This window comes from Pelecanus crispus, chromosome 11, assembly GCF_030463565.1.
Source record: "Pelecanus crispus isolate bPelCri1 chromosome 11, bPelCri1.pri, whole genome shotgun sequence".
NCBI lineage: Eukaryota > Metazoa > Chordata > Aves > Pelecaniformes > Pelecanidae > Pelecanus > Pelecanus crispus.
Genome location: NC_134653.1, coordinates 11563030 through 11584524, shown reverse-complemented (window position 1 = coordinate 11584524; position 21495 = coordinate 11563030). Strand labels below are relative to the sequence as shown.

The following is a 21495-nucleotide window of genomic DNA, read 5'->3' as shown; positions in this document are numbered from 1 at the left end:
GCTCCTCTAGTGGTCCCAGAACTGCAACATCATTAGAGTAACAGAGATTTGGTGGAGTGAGATATTGATGCTTCTAAGAATTTCTGCATTAGCAGACTGGTGTCTGGGTTTGAGAATGCGTAGCCAATGACAACAGAGTGGAGGAATTTGTGAGAGCCAGAAAAACAAAAATAATCACACTTGTGAACAAGTTAGAGTTCCACAAACACTTGTGCACCTGAATTTGATTGATTATTCAATGCTTTTGAACAAATTATGAACCGCTCAGTATTGTTAGCTTTTCTTTCAATTAACTAAAGTCTTATTTTTCATTGTCTTTTACTGGCCAAAAGGTGGGTGTTTTCCTGTATTTTTCAACTATCTGCCAACACTTCATAAATGATTCAAAATTCTCCAAAAATCATCGTTCAGAGTGAGCGGAATGTTAAAAAGCCTCAGAAATCTTATTCAGAGCTAAGTACATGTGGCTGAAACAAAAGTGGAAAAAATTTGCAGCTGCTAATGATCCACAAATAAAGAAATACAAACAGCCTGGGACAGCATATTGAAGAGTGTTTAAAGTTTGCCCTGCCATTCTATCAATGGAGGGTATAATTGTTCTAAAACCAAGAACCCAGGAATCAGGGAACAGGATAGGATTTCAATGCTTCAACTACAAGGCAGGCTAGAGCGCAAACCCCTAAATTCAGACCTGGCTGAAGCAGAACATACTATGAACATGTCCAATGACACATAATGAAGGCTTGTTGCACCATTCAAAACGTTTTTGAGTGAGCTACTACAGTAAGCCACATCTGTCTGTCTGTCAAGCAACACTTCTGATCACTGATACCCTCAAAATTGAAATAGAATATGTACGTGCATACTGAAGAAGGCATTACTGATTAATATGGAATTGTTCTACTCCCTAGCCAATGCAGTCATCTTATTAGCATGCATTTAAGGTATTAAACCATTAAAAGCCAACCCTCAAAATATGCTATTTGGATAATCAACACAATCCTGTGGATGAATATATATGAAGTTACTGCTGCTGTTCATTAACTGATCTCTAATGAAATTATACTGAGATCTTTAAATTATTACAATGTTCCATTTCAGTCAGAAACTTTTACCCAAAATCTATGTTCAGATGTATCACTTACCTGATACACATGGAATGCATTAGCAGCTTTTCCACGCAGAAAGACTGAGGGAATCCAAACATTAATAAGAGCACGATTTGATCTGAGGAGGAGAGTGAAAAACTTAAAATATGGAATCATATTTATGTATAAGAATTGCAAAGAATTACCCCCAGTGATTTAGATAATTATTAAAGTGATCAACAAAGCAACTTAAGATTTCAAATGGAGTATCAGAAAAATTGTAGTTCTGCCTGAACCTTTTATACCTGCTGTATCTAAAAGTGTTCCCTAATACTAATATAACTGAAAAAGAGCACTGAAACAATTCCCTTTGTGGGTTTTTTGGGTTTTAGTTTTTTTACAGAGTGCATTTGACAACATTTGACTATACACATGAAACAAAAACTATTCATTTCAACTCAACATTTCGGTCCGCAAAACTCAGAAAAAAGACTGAGTTCATTAAATAACAGAAGAGCACTGCGCAATTATGGAGAAGCCATTTCCATTCACTCTTTGTAATTCATCTCCAAATTTCTATGATTCAAAGACATCAGCTATATTTTCACCCCCTCATCCACAAAAAGCTAGATTTATTAGTCTGACTAATAAAGGCAAAACTCCAAATCACAACACTCTAGAATGATCTGGGATGACCAGCTGGGTCATTTGTGGGCTTTTCTGCAGTACTATTTGTATGCATTGATTAGGAGTTATTCTGTAAAAATGAGAAAGTCCATCACATTATGAATAGCATGTAGCATCTATCAAACCCAAAGCAACAGAAACCAGTAACTTTTTGGTGCTTAGTTAGAATACCAAGACCTAGTGCACTGAAAGAGCACTCCAAGAGAATCTTCATAAATCTAAAGTCCTTGCATTCAACATTATTAAAAACTACACTAGGCCATGGACTGTGCAGCTCTCCATACTTTTTAACAATGGAACACCACAGCTGCGAATTCAGTTATTGGAAATAATATAGGAAAAGCAAATTATCAAATCTGTTTGCTTATTCTTCTTTCCCATAAAGACAGCGCGGAGAGAAAAATATGTGTATTATGAAACTTACATTTCAAAATCCGACAAACTCTGATCTTCAGATGTTTGACTCAAGTCGCCAGGGACCTATATTTACAAAACAGAAATAATTCTCACACACTGGTTATTATGCTTTCTGTTAAGAAAGCATAATATAATAAGGAAATTACAATTCAACATTGAATTTTTAAATGCCAATAAAAACTATTACTGCAAAACAATAAAAGAAACATAAACAGTCATGCAACAGGATTATGAACATATCACCCTTGCGAGTTCTTCATGTTAGAATTTGCTATAGTTTTGTAAAGAAACAATTTGGGGTTTGTAAAAGCATGTAATTTTGAAAGGTATAGAAAACCCAGAAAAAAGCATCATTATTAGGCCTTTATAAGCAAAGTATGCTAAAACAAAGTACGTTGTGTGTATAAACAATTTATGGGAAGAGATGAAGCATACAAAACCTAGCAATCACCTTCTTTTACAACCAACATTACATTAAGAGAAAGACACATGATTATTTTATTTTAGCTGTGTTCTTACAAAACATTATATAGCTACAAAAGTTCATAAAGATGGCAATGGTGGACTAACACCTGAAGATCAAAAAAAGTAGCAGTTGTGAGACAACAAGATTGAAAGAGCATTTAGAACTGAAACAATAGCTTTTTACCTTACTTTAAAGCTAGTTAAACATAAAAGGATAACTTCTTACCTTTAAGTACTATAAAATGTAAAGCATAACCCAGAATAGTTAGTGTGTTTTGATGAAGAAACACAGCTAAAAGTTGTGAACTTCCAGAGACAGCTTCTACATTAGTTAAATACTGGTTCAGTGTATCTCTGTAATGTATGTCGTATGCACATTACTGTTTTTCAGAATATTTGCTGCCCAAGAAGCTTAAATATATATTATTGCTTATTGTAAAGCAATATATATTTACTTACTGGAAAGCAATATGAAATTTCAAAGGGGACTAAAAGAAAATCTACTTCCCAAATGTTTTGACTGACCAGCTCAAGACCTCCCAATATACAAGACAAAACCGCATTCTGCCTTCCCAAGATTCAAGGGATACGGCTCAGCAAAAACTAAGTCATTCCTGCCTGAGAAAGGAAAAGAACTGTGCAGAGCCAAGACAGCTCCAGGGCATATATACAGAATCCTGAACACCTCTGCTGCCCTTTTTTGGGGAAATGAGGTGGAAAGGGCCAGTATGACCTCTCTCTCCATTACCACCAGCAGCTGTTGCCTGTTCAGAGTCCCGTCCACCCTCCAGTGGCAGCACACAGCCTGGCTCTCCAGGGCTCTTGTGCCAGAGAACAGACATTCTTCTATCTTGCCTACAACCTGCACCCTCTCTTTGCCTGTATCTGAAGTGGCAAATCCTACCACCAGGTACATACAGTTATTTAAACTCACTTCAGTAAAAGTTTTGCATAAAAACCTCAAAAGCGGAGTGTGGACTTTGGAAATAAGAAAAAGGATAACATTCACGAGTTCCGGTGCTTGCACATCTATGTTGAAACGGATTGGTTACTGATTTTGAGATGGTAATTGAAGTGGTGTTCATTCTAATGCAAAACACAGTGATGGAGACCTTACATCAATGTACTTCCTCATACCCTTGAAAGCACATACTTTTTGTTTTAATAGTAATCTGTTGCAGAAGTTCTGAAAACCATTAACTAGAAATTTGGAAAGACCACTGTGAACAATTCATTTATAAATTACAGCCATTAAAATTTACTATCAGCATTAAAAGGAAAGGACAAGACAGCGAAGAATCATGGAAGCTATTTTTATAACAAACTGTAAATTATATATTATTTTAATAATAAAATGTTAAGAACGTGGCTGATATTTTGAAACAAGTCAAAGAGGGGATCAGATATTCATATCCCATAATCTCTGGCAGTTACACACTTTACCAACTTTGAAAGTTCTAATTAAGGTCTACTAAGTAACAGACAGACTATCAGCACAGAGTTTTGTTTACTAATATAGAATTAAAACGTATCTACTTCTTAGGATAATGCAAAAATATTTAGGACTATATTCAATTCACAACTTCATTTTGGACAATAGCAACTAAAACCAACTAGCATGTAGCTAGCCCTTAAAAATATAGTACCACTTCCACATCTTAAAAAGTTTTAGGAATTAGTTTTCTCTCAGTATCTGATACATTAAAATATAGTATAAATATCTAACTACTGGATTAAGCTATGGAGATAAATGGTTAAAAACAAAATCTCTGAACAGGGACACAAAGCCCAAAATCTCCGAGTACGAAAGTGCAGCTATAATGCGCATGTGATTTATCATTTGTCATCTCTTAAAACAATAGTGTGACTGTTTCCATCTAAAGGGCTGAAAATTATAGGTGAAATCCTGCTTCACTAATGCACACAGAACTGTCATCAGCCACTTTACATAAATGTCATGATAAAATAGGCAAGAATGCTTCCAGTGCAAACAAAAAAGTAAGGAGCAATACCACGTAATCATATGAACAAAAACTATCAAAATATGCCTCCCTCGGACGACGGACAACTATTAGGAACATTCTTGACTCCCTCTGTTTGCTCACTGTTAATTTTCAAATTTCAACCCAATCTTTTCTTTTAACACAAGAAGCCCAAGTGAAGCAATAGCTGGTAGAAAACAATTTTATTGTCTGAATATATCTATTTTACACTCAATTCTATTAAAGAGAATCAAACACTATAAAAAATACCAAGGTGTTCTTGACAGATGTGTTATTAGCTGTTATTTCTTATAAGTGAATATATATTTTATTTCATCATGAGTAATGGTTTTGAGCTTACTCCAGAGTGGTATTCTACATTGTAATAAACAAACACTTACCGGCCCTCTCAAATCAATTAGTTCTTGTCTCATCTGGGACACAAGAGCTTCTTTAGCCATCAGAGCACGGTGCAGCCTCTCGTTGAATTCTATCAGTTCCCCATGCATTTCAGCTACCTGAAAAACAAAGACAAGAGATAATTGTGTTCTAAACTGAAAAAAACCCACACTATATAATATCTTACATGTGTATCAACTTTTATTTGTATTTTTTATTTTACCATACTCTCCAAGTAGTGCATCTCATTGCTAATGCATTAGTTTGAACTGACCATTAAGAACAGACACTGTCATAATAATTTTGACTCATGCCTTGAAATGTAGGTTTTGATATTGAATTCAATAGGACAAAATACAACTCTATGTCTAATCTGATTCCTATCAGAGGAGATCCTATGGCAACTGATTCTAATAAAGCACCTATTAACTTTTGTTCTCAGTTTAATTCTTTGATGAACACAGCACTCAACATTTACAAACTAATCACAATATTTTCATCTGGGAATAATGCAAAATGCATAAACTGCATTAAACTTTGCCAATAATTCATGAGTAATGTATTCTGCACTCAGAGTTTTAATAGGATTGGAGCTAGAAGTCCACTCATCCCAGGCAAATCTGTGAGGGGTCAAAAGAGCATAAATACCATAGTTACGCTGTGGCGCAAGTTGTTGTGCATAGGTAAATAGTGTGGCCTCAAGCATGGCCTCTTTGGACACAAAGTCTAGCTATGTCTGTGCTCTCCATTTTTGAGTCAAAGTGTCAAGAAAGCACTAACTGATGCAGGATGTTTATGAAACTCAACAGGGCTGGATGAATGACAAGGATGAAAAGTACACCAATTTACAGAGCAAACTATGTTTAAGTTGGTTCCCTGCCAAGAGAAGCAAGAAACAATAAACCCAAATCAAGGTTAAAGATGATATTGAGCTCTTGAATTCTTCTTACACAGAAGTGTAAGCCTACAGCTTAAGGGGCAAGAACTCCAAAAGGACAAGGGTTCCCAAATAGCAAAGGTCTAAATAGTAGCAGTAATGTGTTATCATCAAAAGAATGTGATGAGGAAACTAGCAGAAACTGGGAGCAAGGCTAAAAGAAACTTAAAATCTGTGTTCAGCAAGATTTTTAGCTACTCCTACCAGAACCATTATACTATAAAATTGAATCAAAGTTTCAATTATGATGGATGATGCATCAGTACATAATATACCTGGCAAGGGAGTTGTCTTGAACTGATAATGCCACTTGTAGCCTTACAGCAAAGAAATCTGAGCCAAAACAGGTTTGCAGATTTATTTTCAAGGGAACAGAAAGACTCTTCAGAAAACCCTGCTGTTTCCAAGTAAACCTCCCTATATGACTCGTGTATTAATGTCCTGGTTTTGGTTGGGATAGAGTTAATTTTCTTCCTAGTACCTGGCATAGTGCTGTGGTTTGGATTTAGTATAGTGTAATGTTGATAACACACTGATGTTTTAGTTGTTGCTAAGTACTGCTTATGCTAGTCAAGGACTTTTCAGCTTCCCATGCTCTGCCAGGTGCACAAGAAGCTGGGAGGGGGCACAGCCAGAATAGTTGATCCAAACTGCCCAAAGGGCTATTCCATACCATGTGACATCATGCTCAGTATATAAGGTGGGGGAGTTGGCGGGGGGGAGAGATCGCTGCTCGGGGACTGGCTGGGTATTGGTTGGCGGGTGATGAGCAATTGCATTGTGCATCACTTGCTTTGTGTATTATTAGTACTATTATTACTATATTGTTATTATTACTACTGCTAATACTACTTTACTTTATTTTATTTCAATTATTAAACTGTTCTCATCTCAACCCAGGAGTGTTTCTCACTCTTACTCTTCCAATTCTCTTCCTCATCCCACCGGGGCAGGGGGAGTGAGTGAGTGGCTGCGTGGTGCTTAGTTGCTGGCTGGGGTTAAACCACAACAATTAAGAAAAGGAATACTGATTGAGTGCCGCTATCAGAGGTGGAGCACCAGATGAGCAGTCCCAGGGCAGAGCAAGAAAAGCTACGATTTTAACAGGAGCAGTTGTATGAAAACAGAAGCAGTGACTGGTCGGCCTCTCTAGGAGGCATAGCTGGCTACCGCAGCAACATTGTTAAACATGTTTTTCAGGTTACAGCAACTCTTGAAATGCCTCCTCATACAGCCGTCCAAAGCTAGGAGAACAGTAGAGGCTATGGGATAACATCATGAAGGCGCAGCTGAGTAAGATGAATATCAATCCACTACCGTCAACGACAGCACAGAGACTTGGACTATTGCCACATCTCCTAAGCGTTCATGGTTCCCCTTCTGGAGGCAGTTCACTACTACCTACGAATTTCATGCTTTCCTTTTCTTGAATTACCACTCTGCCTCCTACCTCTTCCCCAGGGAAGTTCCCCAAGATAAAGCAGTTTAATTGAATTTGTTTAATTTAGTGCTTGCTTTTAATTTAGTGCTTTGTTCCAAACAACCTGTATCTTTCACATAATCAAAACAAACAGAAAAAACCAGCTTCAATTTGACAAGCCAGGAGCTGACATCATTGATTAAAAATAGAAAACAAAAATAATTATACCTGAGTTGAACTTCATGTATTCTTTTCCAATTTCTTTTTATATTAGAGGTAGTCCTTCAAATCCGGTAATTCATCAGTGTGGCATATATGCAAAAAGAGCTAAACTAAGCCCAGATATGATTTGTCTAGACTGATATCTCTCATTAAGTCTGAATTTACAAACTATTCTGAAATTCTCAGCAAATTACAAGCTAAAAACCAGTAACAGTAACTGAGCTAACAACACACTTTCCTTGTAATGGGACTATCAGGAAGTACAAAAGCTAAAGATTTCACAGAGTGATTATTTAAACCGAAACAAGCGAACATTTTTATTTATCTGCCCAATTATGTAAGCAGTTTTAGATTAATATTGATGCTTTGTCTTACATATCACAATACAAAAAACTTGCAACAAGTCTAAGTTACCATGTAGTTTCACTCCTCACTTTCTGAAGTGCAAAGGTTTAATGTAGTATTAATATGGTTTCAACAATCAAAAGCTTTATTATTATTATTATTTATAGTGTACTAAAGCAGCTTTCATTTACTGCTTTTGTTTTTGTTCTTGTCAAGGATTTCTGCTGCACTTAATCCCATTAGAAAAACTAATTTCCCAGCCTCCTAATTAGACTCTTTTGTGGCTCCTCCTGATAAAAATCAGAACAGTAGGACTTCCATGTTATCAATTAATGACACTATGTACTCATATCTCAATTGTTCATTTAACATCAACCTTGATAAAAAAGGTTCTTTGACTTCAAACACTTGTTAGTATTTAGTAAGCTCATTTTGCGAAAACAAAAGATACGTAAATCCATATGAACTTCTGTGTTATGACTAACATAGTAGGTGCCACTTAGCAAGCAGTTTTGCTTCATAGATTACAAATATTTATGCACCAAACAAAACTGCCAACCTTACTACATAAAGTAATAACATAATGTCACTAACTCTGGATAAATTATTTTTGCATACTAGCTTAACCACTCATTCCAATTCAAAGTGAGAGGTGTAATATTTAAGAATATCATAAGCCCCTCTCTGATTCAGGTTAATATTAGCAGGTCATTGCTAATTACAGAGAGCCTGAGCTGGGAGACTGAACTTCCTTGTGTTTCACACACAAAAAGATGCAGTATGCTACTAGTTGCAAATGCACAGAGAAAAACTGTAGTGCTGATAGTTGGTTGATTGGTTATCAAAAGCAATACACAAACTTGTGAATGGATGCAAAACTCAGGAGTTTACATATTTGAAATCATGTTTGATTTTTCAGTCCCTGTCTCTATCAGAAGAACAAAATCCAAACTCTGATGTAATATCTGACTGTTTTCTCTCCCTCTAATTTGGATGTCCTTGAAATAACCTTCTACTTGCAGACTTGATTAATACGTAAATTCAACAGTGCTCTCGAAACACTGGCAGTAATACAAAAATTTGTAAGTGTCCCTAGCAAAGTTAAGTAAGAAAATTTACAACAAATAAAACAGCAAATCACTTGTTATATATTATCAAAAGGACAAATTGGCAGGTATGTTACCTGTGAAAATCACTTCTATTAGTAATTAAGTTACTTTACTTTTTCTTGTCAAAGAAAAATGTATAGCCGTCACAGCAAACCAAAAGGAGCAATGATATACACTTCTGCATAACAATATTAATTCAGGTTCCTCCAATTTTTTTCTGCATCAAGGTCTGCTAAAAACAATAAATAGGTCTCCTTATAATTACATCCTTTCAGTTACATTTTATGTCATCACACCTTCCTTTATTCATTCCACAGTGAGGTTCAGCAGTAATTTTCCCTACTGGGACTGTAATCATCTTTACAGTTGTTTTGCTCCATGACATTATGTTTAAAGCAGAAAATTAAAGTACTAACAAGCTAAGTTTCCCTTGGCCAGAAGATCATTCAGATTTGGTCCTGGTCATATCAGAAAGCATGCTTAAAGAGCCCAAATCCTTATCATGAAGGGGAAGTGAGGCTGACATAAAATATTTAGATTCCACACTAACTGAACTCCAAAGACCTCTTGTCAAAAGAAAATCTAAATCGACTCCTGCTGCCTGGCAGCACTGCAGTTGTACCATCCAGCATGACCACACTTAAGAGCAGTCTCCAGAAAAATGACAAAGGTAAGCACCACTTAATGTTCCACAGCAAAGGACTAAGCTGTTAACAAAACATGTTAGGAATGTTTCACTAAGCATCTGAATAATACAATCTGTCTTAGAAGGACATGCACAAGAAAAAAATAATGTTTTTTTTAAAGGGTGTTTTAGTGGAACTCAGATTTTTTCTTAATGTAATTTGCAGCTAAAATTCATAAAAGTTTTTTGCACAAGCCACATCTGAATTAATGACTTTTTATCTGGTATAGGCATTTTTTTCCCCAATTGTCACAAAATTCAAAACAATGTATTTCCCAAGAAACTCTAGACAGAACTGGGAAGTTGCTTCCTTTTGCTCTCAGTGGGAGCAAGGGTGTATTTTTCCCACGAGAAGATGCCTTTTTTCAAAAATCAACGTTCTTCTACATTTTTTCCCAACAGAAAGCCAAAGGTCTTCAAAAAAAGAGCAGGTATCCTACTAAATATAGACAATTCCATTTTTCTACAAGTGACAAACAGTAAAACTCAAAATGGCAGACAGTTCAGATAAATCTACGGATATAGTCATAAAATGCTTAGTCATTGCTTTCTTTTTCAAAACTTCCATTTTGTATTCTTGACAATTCCATCTGCAAGGAAGTTATTTGGTTCAAGGCAGACTGAAAGAGCCATTTAAGAATAGGTTTGGGGTTTGGTTGTTTTGTTTTGTTTTTTTTTTAAATTTTGTTTTGTGGTGTGGCCTTTTGTTTACTATAGCTACATAAGGTACGAACAAGTCACAATTCATCAAAGCCAACAAGAAGAAAATAAGCTGTAGCTTTCAACTTAAAATACATCGGGAACTGTGCACGTTAGATGAACTACATATTAATGCTTGCAGTATTTCACAGTTTTTGTGACAGTGTACACAATTGTGTACAGTACTACTGGTGTTTACTGAGATTAATCCTGACATACAAAAGAGCACAAACACAATGAACAGGAAAAACACTACTCTGGCAAGACCTGTGCCTGGCCAGGGAAAATGAAAGTAATGAGCAGCAAAATCAAAATCAGATATACTGGATAATGAGTTTAATAAGAGGGATAAAATAAGTGTTAATAAGAGGGATTAAAAATTAGCATGTCTCTAGCTGCTGCATCTTTCCTGTATCCTCATAGCAAAAGCCAAAGCCCAAGACGAAAGATCTAAACAAATCTCTAATTACCACCATTATTATCTTTCTCTGGATCCTTTTAACTTCTCATTTCACACCTGGCGGAAGGTTTCACCTCATCTACTGTGCTGAGAGCGCTATTCTGTATTGCAACTCATTATCCCTTTACTAGGATTATCTTCATGAGCTAACACAAAATACTTCGAATGTACAACCAGTATTCATAAGGATAATCTGGCATAAGCAATGAAGTACAGAGACACAGTTACTGTCAGGAGACCACTTTTCATAAACACTCCATAGCCCGCCTCCAAGAGAACAAGACTTGGAACTAAATTAATATTCTTACTGGATACTAAACATCATGGACTCAAACCCAGTAATTTCACATGTCACAAAACATTATCTAGTGTAAATCATCACTTAGATGATTTAAATATTTTCAAAAAAATGTTGACAGACTGATTTTTACCTAGCAGGCTTTACAACAGGCCAGGTATAAACTGTCTTCCCATAACTTGCACAGATCCAACAAAAACACAGACTGGCACAAGTTTTATATTTTAACCACAATTGCATTTGTGTAGCTCCACGTGTAACCCAAACCAACTGGTGAGCTCAACTGACTTGACAGTGTATGGATCCAGTATTTATTAATGAGTGTGGAACCACAAAAGCATAACAGAAATGTTTCTTTTCTTGCTCATCACAGTTTTCTCATTGTTTTCCCCCCTATGCCATGTTTGGACCACAACAATAAAAAGACTTCCCGCACCATCAGCCACACCTTTTGGGCCCCAGTATCCCCTCCTGGGAGAGGGCTGCTTAAAGTCACATTAATCTCTGGTTTCACTATTCCACAGGTATTAATTTGCTGTCACTTATGCCCTTGGTAGTAAGTATCTTAGTTCCTAAGCTGCTAACCTTCCCTTTTTTCCTTTAAATCATGATATATTAACATAGGTAACATATTCAGCAGTTGTTGCCATCCTTTAGATGTACCTTGGTGGTTGCTGTGTCCAGGGTTTTACAATAAGGAAATCTTCAGCAGTGATCACAAAATACTGCTGCTCTTCATGTTCATTCATTTCCATCTACTCTATGTGCGGGACTGTCAATCAGATGAGGAAAGTGATCTGAATGAAAATACCTCAAAAATGTTTTTTAAGCCAGACCAGGTTGTCAAACTATTTTGCACCATGGCCATAGAAAGTACTGCTCCATTACAACTGGGGTAGGTGCCCTGTGATACAGAAGCAGGGTGCAAGCAATAGATTGGCTGCTTAAATTGATATTGCCACCAAAGATGCAGCATAAACCATAGCATGTGTTTAACCTGAAGAACTTTGTCCATGGTTTCCCCAAGTATGTGATTTGATATAACAAAAGATACTACCTCTTCCTGAAATCTTGCCTTGATAACAGTTACCTGTAACAGTTAAAGTATAGTGGGTAAGATAAGAAATAGCCATGGTTCACCATAAATGCTACACTTTTTATCTTGAAGAACTTGCAGAACAGACAGCTTAACACTTACCACAGTTATTTACCATTAACTGAATACAAGCAGCAGTGACTCAGAAATAAGTTTGTTTGTAAAGAAAATAAAACCTGACCACTGCACACATTAACAAATGGATCACTGATTAAGCGCATGTTGATTCATTGGCCCATCATTCTTGCCTCAGGAAAGAAAACAGTTCAACTAGCCAGGACTAGTCTGTCAATGAAAGAGATGCTATACACATCATTTAGAGAACTAGAAGTTATATTTCAAGAGTTGAACAAAAAAGTTCTTGCCAGTTCACTTCTAGTACTATTGCACTTAGTAACCTAAACTGTGCATTGCATACCCTTGGGAGTGAACAGCTTATCCAAATTATTTTTGTTTTTATTTGGACATAAATTCTTACTGAGAAAATAAATATACACATATATAAAAGCGTATTTCACAATTCCTATGAAATAAGACAAATTCTTTTAACAAATGCAAAAAATGTATACCCCTGTGCCAAAGTGCACTGGCCAGATGAAATTCCATCTCACAGTATTTCAGTAATAGTTTAACTGACAAAAGTTACAGAATGGCTTGTGATTCCACAGAAAAGTGCTGACCAATTTACTAATTTAAGACGTGTTTTCTATACTGACTTCAAACACAACTAATATTTAATAGCAAGGCTGCATGTCATCCTAAGACCTTTAAATAAGAAAACAAAATAACAGTTTCCAAAAGTATCACAGTCCACTGATGCACCGATCTCATTTGCCTGCTGAATGAAATCTCATGCTGAATGCACGTATGCTAATAAAGTAGCTGTCAATAAATAATATGACTGACAGAAGAGATGCAAACAGAAGAGATCAAACTTGCACTGTTTATTCAATGCTAACAAGATCCAAAGATTTTTTGTTTGCTTCACAAAAGGTTATTTTTCAATTCTCTCCTGTAAGAAAATGTTAAATCTAAGCAAACAAATGCTATTACTTAATAATTGTATTTGTAGGCATTTTAGTATCTAGGAGGAAAAAAAAAAAAATCCATCTCTTTACAGAATCCTGTCAAAGAACACAAAACTTATCTTCATTCATTTCCAATAAAATGGGTCATGTACTTCAATGAAATGGTACTCAGATAAGTTTTCAACTAAGTTATTTAATATTTCAGAGTTTATTTCTTAAGGAAAGGTTTCTTTTTTTCTTGTCTTAGAATGTCATTAACAGGTAAGAGCACATACTGTGAATGCAGTGAAAGGTTCTAGATTTACCAATAATTTGTAGAATCACTTAGGGATCAAGAGTAATAAAAGAACAAATCAAAATGATTTTTAGAAGAAAAGCATGAGAAAAAAATTGACAAGCAGTCAAACAATTCTTCAGAGGTTTTTTTTTTTAAGCAGGTAACTAAGTTGCTCTGTGGCTGCCACAGCTTTTCCATATAATCATCTCATTTTAAGGAATAAGTGGCACTTTAAGCAGACGTTACCAAAATTGCTATATCATCAAAATTCCCCACTTCAGGATCTCAATTCAGGACATAAAGAAATTCATTACAGTATATTGTTACCTGTTATGCTAAACTGAGAGACAACTCTACAAAGACGCTGAGACTTTTTGGCAAAGCTTTTAGTGACTTAAAGTACCTTCCCTGACCAGATAGCTTACTATGTGAAGGGATTTTGTAACAAAAAACCCAAACAAAACTCATGTATTGCATCATGAGCAAAGCCCCATTCTCATATTTGAAAATCCTCCAATATTCAGTAACTTTAATTATCTGGTAGCATACTACTGAAAAATTTTTAGTAAAAATAAATCTGAGCAAAATTAACTTACAATATATATCCAGATTTTTTAAGACTGAAAGGCTATCTTTTGAACTTCCATTTACTAACAATGACAGTAGCACAAAGAACCTTAAAGTCACACAGCTGCTTTTTACATGATGCTACCTTTTCACATACTTCCTTACTCCATTACCAAAAAAAAAAAAAACAAACAAAAAACCAAGCAAACAAAAAACGAGAGGTCAAATGTTTAAAAGTATTTAAAAAGCCACGTACCCAACTACAGTGATACATGACATAATTTGTTCTATTTGTGTAACTGCTGGCTCAAAAAAACCCTTAGTACAGCTTAAAGTCATTTGAGCACTTTGAAATGAAATTGAGGAGATTAAAAATCTAGAAGTCAGTTTGAGTAAAAATAATCAGTAGCATGCTTTTGAGGCCTCAGGATGCAACTGGCTGACGAATTACTTGTTCAACAAGGAAGAAACAAAGGCATTAAAATTCACAAAATTAAAGTCTCTGGAATGGTGAAAGCTTGGCTTAATATCCAAAATTACCTTTCGTAGATATTGTTTCAAATGTCTGAAACAATTCAACTTTTCAGAAGAGCTGCATAATTTGTCAGGAATTTAAAAAACATTAAAATTAGCCTTTTTGACAGGTGTCAGATCTCACAAATTTCTAATATTCAGAAATAAACTCTCAACCTTAATCTACTGAGTGTACTTATTTGAACAGTGATTCACATCTTGAGTTCACGTGATCAGCATATGCACCTTCAGAAAAACAGTCTCCCAGCCTCACATACCAAATGCTCAGAGATCAATTTGCCAGCCATAAAAATACAATAGTACACCTACCACATAAGACGTTAAGTCTATGAGCTTTAGAAAAAGATACAAGAGTATTTTCAAGTTAATTAAAAGGCAAACTGCAGGTTTCTATGGAACTTTACTTTAAAAACTGAGCAATTCCTAGTTAATTTATGTAGAAAAATTCTGACTCCTAGAAATGTTTCTTGTACAGGCTTCTAGAAGGAAAGCCTTAGAGAGTTGGAAAGGATTTTTTTTTTTAACTGTTTGGTTTGTGTCCAGCATTCCTGTGGAATGAATATTTCTGCAGAACAATAAGGGATTAATATATAGTGATACAAGTTTCAGTACATCAAAAGCCTGTTATTCCAGCAGAGGAGCTAGTTTCCTCATTCCCTAGTCCGACAGGAATAGTCTATGCCAGAAAACTGAAAATTCAATGTCATTTACTGAGTCTTTAACAGAGCTCTCTCATAATGCAATTTAGCACATCATGAGCATGACCTACAATTTAACTTTAATGAAATGGAGGTTAAAGTCCACCAATAAAATTCCTCTTAAATAGAATACAAAATTATCAAAGGCTGAAACTGCAAAAAATGTTGAAGTCATGTTCTCTCTCATTAGATATGTTTACTAGTTCATTACTGGTCTACAACCACAAAGAGAAAGAATAGACCAATTGGAAACAATATCTTACAGATAACCATTTGACCACAAGTCTTTTAAAGATGTACAAACACCCCAATTGCTTTAGGTTTTTTGTTTGGTTTGCTTCATTTTAAATCCTTAGCAATATCAGGTCTGACACGTCAGCAAGTCTTTAGTAATTGTTTATTTTGAGCTTAGTTGCAATGCAAACTATGAAGAGTTTGTCTCTCCCTCAGCATGTAACACAAGAAAACTTCTAGTGATGTTACTCCGACACACCTTACAGAAGCAGGACAAAGCAAATGAAACATATTTTTACCTTACATACAGCAAACATGCTAACAATGCATAGCATGACCCAAAACATATCTTACAATGATTTTAAAAACACTTTCATGGCTTGAGAGTTATATATAAGTCAACCTACTTTCTCTTCTAAACCAAAATAGCATTCTAGTCCCAAAGCATATGACATTGGAAAACATAGGGGAATTGCTAGAGGTATCCAAAGAGCTATCACTACCCCAACAAGCTTCAAATTGGGGGTTTAGAAGAAATTGTGGTAACTAGGTAGATGTTTCACTACTATTTCTAAGGAAGTACACCATTTAAAAAAATTATGCAGAATTTTTACAAAAATTTCTCTAATACTGTCTTAAGCATAACATTCAGTAAAAAGTTTTTTTAAGTTTCTTTACTCCTTCATAATTTTCAGTTGCAACTTTTCTTTATCCACTTGGTTAAATCAACCGATTTACAGATCATAATTAAAGAACTTTGATAAATACAAACTTTTTTACAAGTATGGTAAGAAACTGAAAATTTCTTCAATAGATTATTATGAACAAAATAATTTCCAATGGAAAAAAAGAAAAAAAAAACCTCTAATTAGTCAGCAGAACTGTTCTTTTCATTCTTTTGACAGCTAGCCATTTCTCTGTGGGGAGACTTCAATATCCTGATCAGCTACCAAGAAATTCAAGGGAATCTTTGTCTCCAGTTGAAATAGTCTACTAGACACAAAATAACAGTTACTAAAAGTCCTTATGTCTGAACATTTTTCAGACCCAACTCTAGCTGAATGGAACTGCCAGAACAGCATTCCAGAGTGGTTTCTATCCTAGTCCTCAATTTGGAACGCAACACAGCCTAAACCTGTGAAAATAAGACTTCACATCTTTCGTTTGTGGAGAGAAAAAGGAGCAATAACTTTTGGTAAACACATCTGGATTGTTACAGGGGTTACATCCTATTTTGAGTATGTGAAGACTAGTAAGTGAGACTCAGATGCAGACTTCCTCTTCTGGATGGGATTTGCAACAAGGTTTTCCAGCGGTTACATCTGCTGCTGTGTCATCGGTGCTACTGCTAACACCTCCTTCCACAAACTCAGAAGTGTTAGCAACAAATTCCTGAACATGCAGACAAACTTAGTAGAACTAAGGAGGACGCTTTTAAAGCTGAAAGATATTTTACCTGTGTTCTTAATTAAGATATTCTTTTGATAGGTACAGAACAGAGGAAAGGAGTCAGAAGAACCCAACCAAAGGTATGCATTAGGGAGAGAATTAGTTTCACATGTCCTATGAGAAAAGGATAACCAAGTATGAATGTTTTAGAAGAATTGTATTAATCTCTTTGATGTACGACCTGCATTTTTAGTCATCTTCATGTTAATCAGTTAATATGAGTATCCAATTTCAGAGTATTTTGGGCAAGAGAAAGACATAGAGAATTGTTTTACTTTTTATAAAAATGTTCATTTAATATTTAATAGGAGATATGGGTATTAGATATTAAATTTCATTACTTTTGTCTGGAAAATCATTTGTATTTAAATTTAGGATGAAACCCTAATCTTTCTTTTTTTTTCTTTAATGAATTTTACATTAGTCTTAAAAGTGAATCTTGCATTAAGAACTTTTTCTAACATGGTCATATCAACAGAACTAGTAGCTTCCATCATCTGTTTCCATACTGCAGTATTCAATAAGCTACACGGTAAAGCAATACAAAAATGAAACACAGTTTGGCAATCAGAAAATAGTATGAAAGCACAGAAAAAGGTACAGATTTCAGTATGTCCTCATTTTAAAGCTCAACTGACAAAAGAGCAATGCCTGTAATTATGTACTGTAACTTACACAATACCTGAAACCTATTGTCAGTGATGCTTTCAACTTCACCACCACCAGTTTTAAGCTTAAGGTACTTGCTTATTTATTAAAATCTTCATTTTAATATCGAAGTATAAATGTACCCTTGTCAGGAAAAGCATTTTTAATTATCTGAATTGCTTTAAATATGCTTTGAAGGTGAATGAACAAATTTGTATTTTAACACAGAAGCCTGAAAATTAAAATCAGACTTTTCTTTTACACTAATGGTGAAAAAATAACAAATAAGCAAAGAAACTATTTACAGCTTCAAATGGTATGTTACAATTATGATTCCATAAAGTTTGTGCAGTACAAACTTTACCTCAATCAATTTTCTTTCGTAAGAGCTGGCTAGTTCCTCATTGTTTTCTACTTGCTTTTGCTCTGGAATAGTAAATTCACCATCAGTGCTCCAAATGTTTGGCAGAACTAAAACAAAGAGATACCTCAAATTAAAATGTTAAATTACAAAAATATCTAAGACAACCTGTTTAGAAGTAATAGCTCTAAAAGAAACAGTTATTAGAAGTATCAAAATAGGATGTAATATTAAACAGTATTACAAGTACTACAATACAAATGCTGTAGGGAGCTTTCTCATGAGCAATATTTAGACAGGGACTCTCAACAGAAAAAAATGCAAACTAAAAGCATTTGGCTGTTCTGTGACTACAGCTATCTAATATATGTAGGCAGTAACTAAAATTCCTACCCAAAGCCTTTGAAAACTAAGCCTATGCTTCTCATTTAAGTCTTTTGTCTACTTCTCGTCCAAAATATCATTTCATATTAGTTGCACAGACTACTCACATATCACATAAATTACAGAAAATAGGGCTGAGAATGGACATTCCATTCTTCATCTCGTATTTCACGGTTTTGCATAAAGCAGAATCAGCTGTAGCTATTTCATTTCTGACAGTTAATTGTCTAATTTATTCCTAGAAACCTCCAATAATGGAGATTTCATGCTTTCCTGCACAATCTATTTAAATTTAAGTATTCTTCTCAGAAAGGTTTTCTTGATAGCTAATCAAACTTCCTTTACCTGCCATTTAAGCCCCTTACTTCTTTTCTTACCCGCAGTGAATGAACACTATAGTTTATTCTATTCCCATTCCTTGCTATCATTTATGTATTTGGTGATCACTTGAAGGCCTATTTTAAGCAAGTCTCCCCTTCTCCAAGTTACACAAAGTCCAATTCAGCTTTTCCTCACAGATCATGAATTTCTAAAAAAACAAGTTAGCACATATAAAGTAAACAAGCCCTAATAAAAGAGAGGTTTAACAAATGGTTTCACCATTTTTCAAAATTTAAACTATATATATAACCACTATAAGGTAGATACAAGACACCATAATTCATCTGACTAAATACTCTTGAGCCTGGGAACTGATTTTTGCTTCGAGGAAGAATGTATACATTCAGAAGTTTATTATGATTTTAAGTAAATTTTGAAAGCTGTTTTAAGAGCTATTTCTTGTAAATCTTACTTGAAGTAAATCTTACTTGGAGTTCCAGAAACTTCTGAGATCAGCATGTTCATATACATAATACTATTGTATCAAAGCAGGTTTGAAAAATGGTACACATCCAACTGCTGCTGATGGCTGAGAAATCAGGATGCTCATTTATTAAATATTTAAATACCAATATCAAACTGTTCAGTGTACAGCAGTGATCACTCATTTTGAAAGCTGGTATGATATTCTGAACTTGACACTGTTCTGACTCTTGGGCAATTTATTTATAATCACATTTGCTGAGTGGTCTTTTTGTTTTTTTAAGTCACCACAAGGCAAAGTATTATGCTGAGTTTCATTTATTATTTTAGAAAACTATTTAAAAGCCATAGTCAATAGCATCTGATCTGATTATTGTAGCAAACGTAGATTCTTCTCTATTTATAGTCATATAAATAACAGCAGAAGCTCAATTTATTTTTACTCTTTCAAAATAGTTTCACAGAAAGTCTAAACACATAGTGTTCTAAAATCTACAATACATTTAAGACTTTTGTTTTGATACTATTTCGAAGAAGATTAATCATCGCTGAAATTACTCATTATGACAAAACAGGGCAGCAGTGAAATTAGTTGTATGCAACAGCTTATGCCTCCCTGATGAAGACAATTTCCTAACATTACAGCAAAAGAGGACAGCTGGGAGTTTTCCGAGTTTAAACAGATCAGAACTCTATGTCCCTGTCTACATGTAAGGCTAGTTATAAGTCAAGAACCTTAACCTATAAGTGCATAAATTAATATATGAGAAACCAACAAGAATTTTAACTTAAAATGACAAAAGCAGAGAAAACATCCTATTTTCTTCACAAAATTGTCACAATCTCAGAACACAGTAATAAAACAGGTCTTGTAAATATACTCTGTAATCCTTTTAAGCATGTAAGCTAATTAAGAACAAAATTACTTAAGACAAGTTGTTACGGTCACTTTAAGTTATACCACATTGGTATAATTCAGTAATTGGAATTCAGTAATTTGCCTTAAGTTACACAATGATATATGTAATGAAAAGTACAAACAGCTTTTCTCAATAATGCAAATATTCTTAATTATGAAGGCTCACATCTAAAAATATGAATGCCAACAATGCGATACTGCAAGTTACGTATATAAACCATGGACGCAATAGTTTCTATAAATCTGGTAAAAGAAAAAACTTCTTTTGCTTCACTCTCATTTTTTGAAGTGTATCTAAACATATTAGTTCTCAGGGATTATTTACATGCTTAAGTACTTTTTTGAGTCAGAGGCCCCAGTACTCAAAATCTCACATAAGTCTCCAATGGCAGCTAAGAAAAAAAAAAAAATTTGGTTTTATAAAAATACAGTGTGTGAAGTTAGAATATAACAAAAATTATAACAAATAGTGCATATAGCTGAAATTTATTCTGGTCACCAATGATAAATATTATGGAAAATTACTGTGGATTGATTAAGTATCCTTCGAGCATAAAGCATACATGTATTCATTTTTAGAAATGTTGGTACTGTTCCATCCCCTTTTTCATCTATAAAATCTGACCATCCTACTCAGTTTCTATTCTTATCACTCACTAATTTGCATAATTTTAACATGGCAGAATATAGCTAGCCTAGGAATATTTTTTTTCTTTTCCTATAATTACGCTCATCATGGAAACTTTCAGTATCTAATGAAGGATAATTTCTGCTACTATAAGAAGCTTAAGCGATGGTTTTCATGAATAATTCTTAATATGAATCACTACACTCCAGCAAAGTCGGAAGTAAAAACATGTGTTCTCACTAACAAAAGTCCTTTTAAGGATGAATGAAGTTTTTAAACTACAGATTAAGTATAGTGACTAGCCCTTAAGAGCAGAATTAATGTAGTATTCATTCATACAGCCACTTATATGACCACAATATTGACAATTAAAAAAAAAAAAAAAAAAGGATGGTGCCAATTTCTGAAAAGCCACCTCATCTCTCAAAACACCTTCTGTAGTCAGGGGAAATAAGGTCGCACCAGAAGACGATTCAGAATCAAGACTCCATCCTGTCACGGACACTTCTATCACCACTGACCACTGAAGAAAAACAGGTAGCACTGCTGATAACTCGTTATCTTTCAGATATACAATCTGTTCATTAGTCAGAACAACTTAGCAAAGAAAGTGAAATGTCTTGTCTTAATATAGAGTCTATTTCAAACAGTCTGC

At 34.7% G+C, this 21495-nt stretch overlaps 1 protein-coding gene across 2 annotated transcripts in view; it reads right to left on the bottom strand.

Annotated features, from left to right (window-relative positions):
• The window catches only part of SNX29 (sorting nexin 29), a 142370-nt gene that overhangs the window by 70229 nt on the left and 50646 nt on the right, over positions 1-21495 (bottom strand). For both annotated transcript variants that reach the window (XM_075718267.1, XM_075718268.1), the window contains exons 15-18: positions 18109-18215; positions 5041-5157; positions 2200-2255; positions 1146-1227 (exon numbers count right to left, since the gene is read on the bottom strand). In XM_075718267.1, the coding sequence (XP_075574382.1) occupies positions 1146-1227; positions 2200-2255; positions 5041-5157; positions 18109-18215 (362 nt within the window). The remainder of the gene's footprint in view (positions 1-1145; positions 1228-2199; positions 2256-5040; positions 5158-18108; positions 18216-21495) is intronic.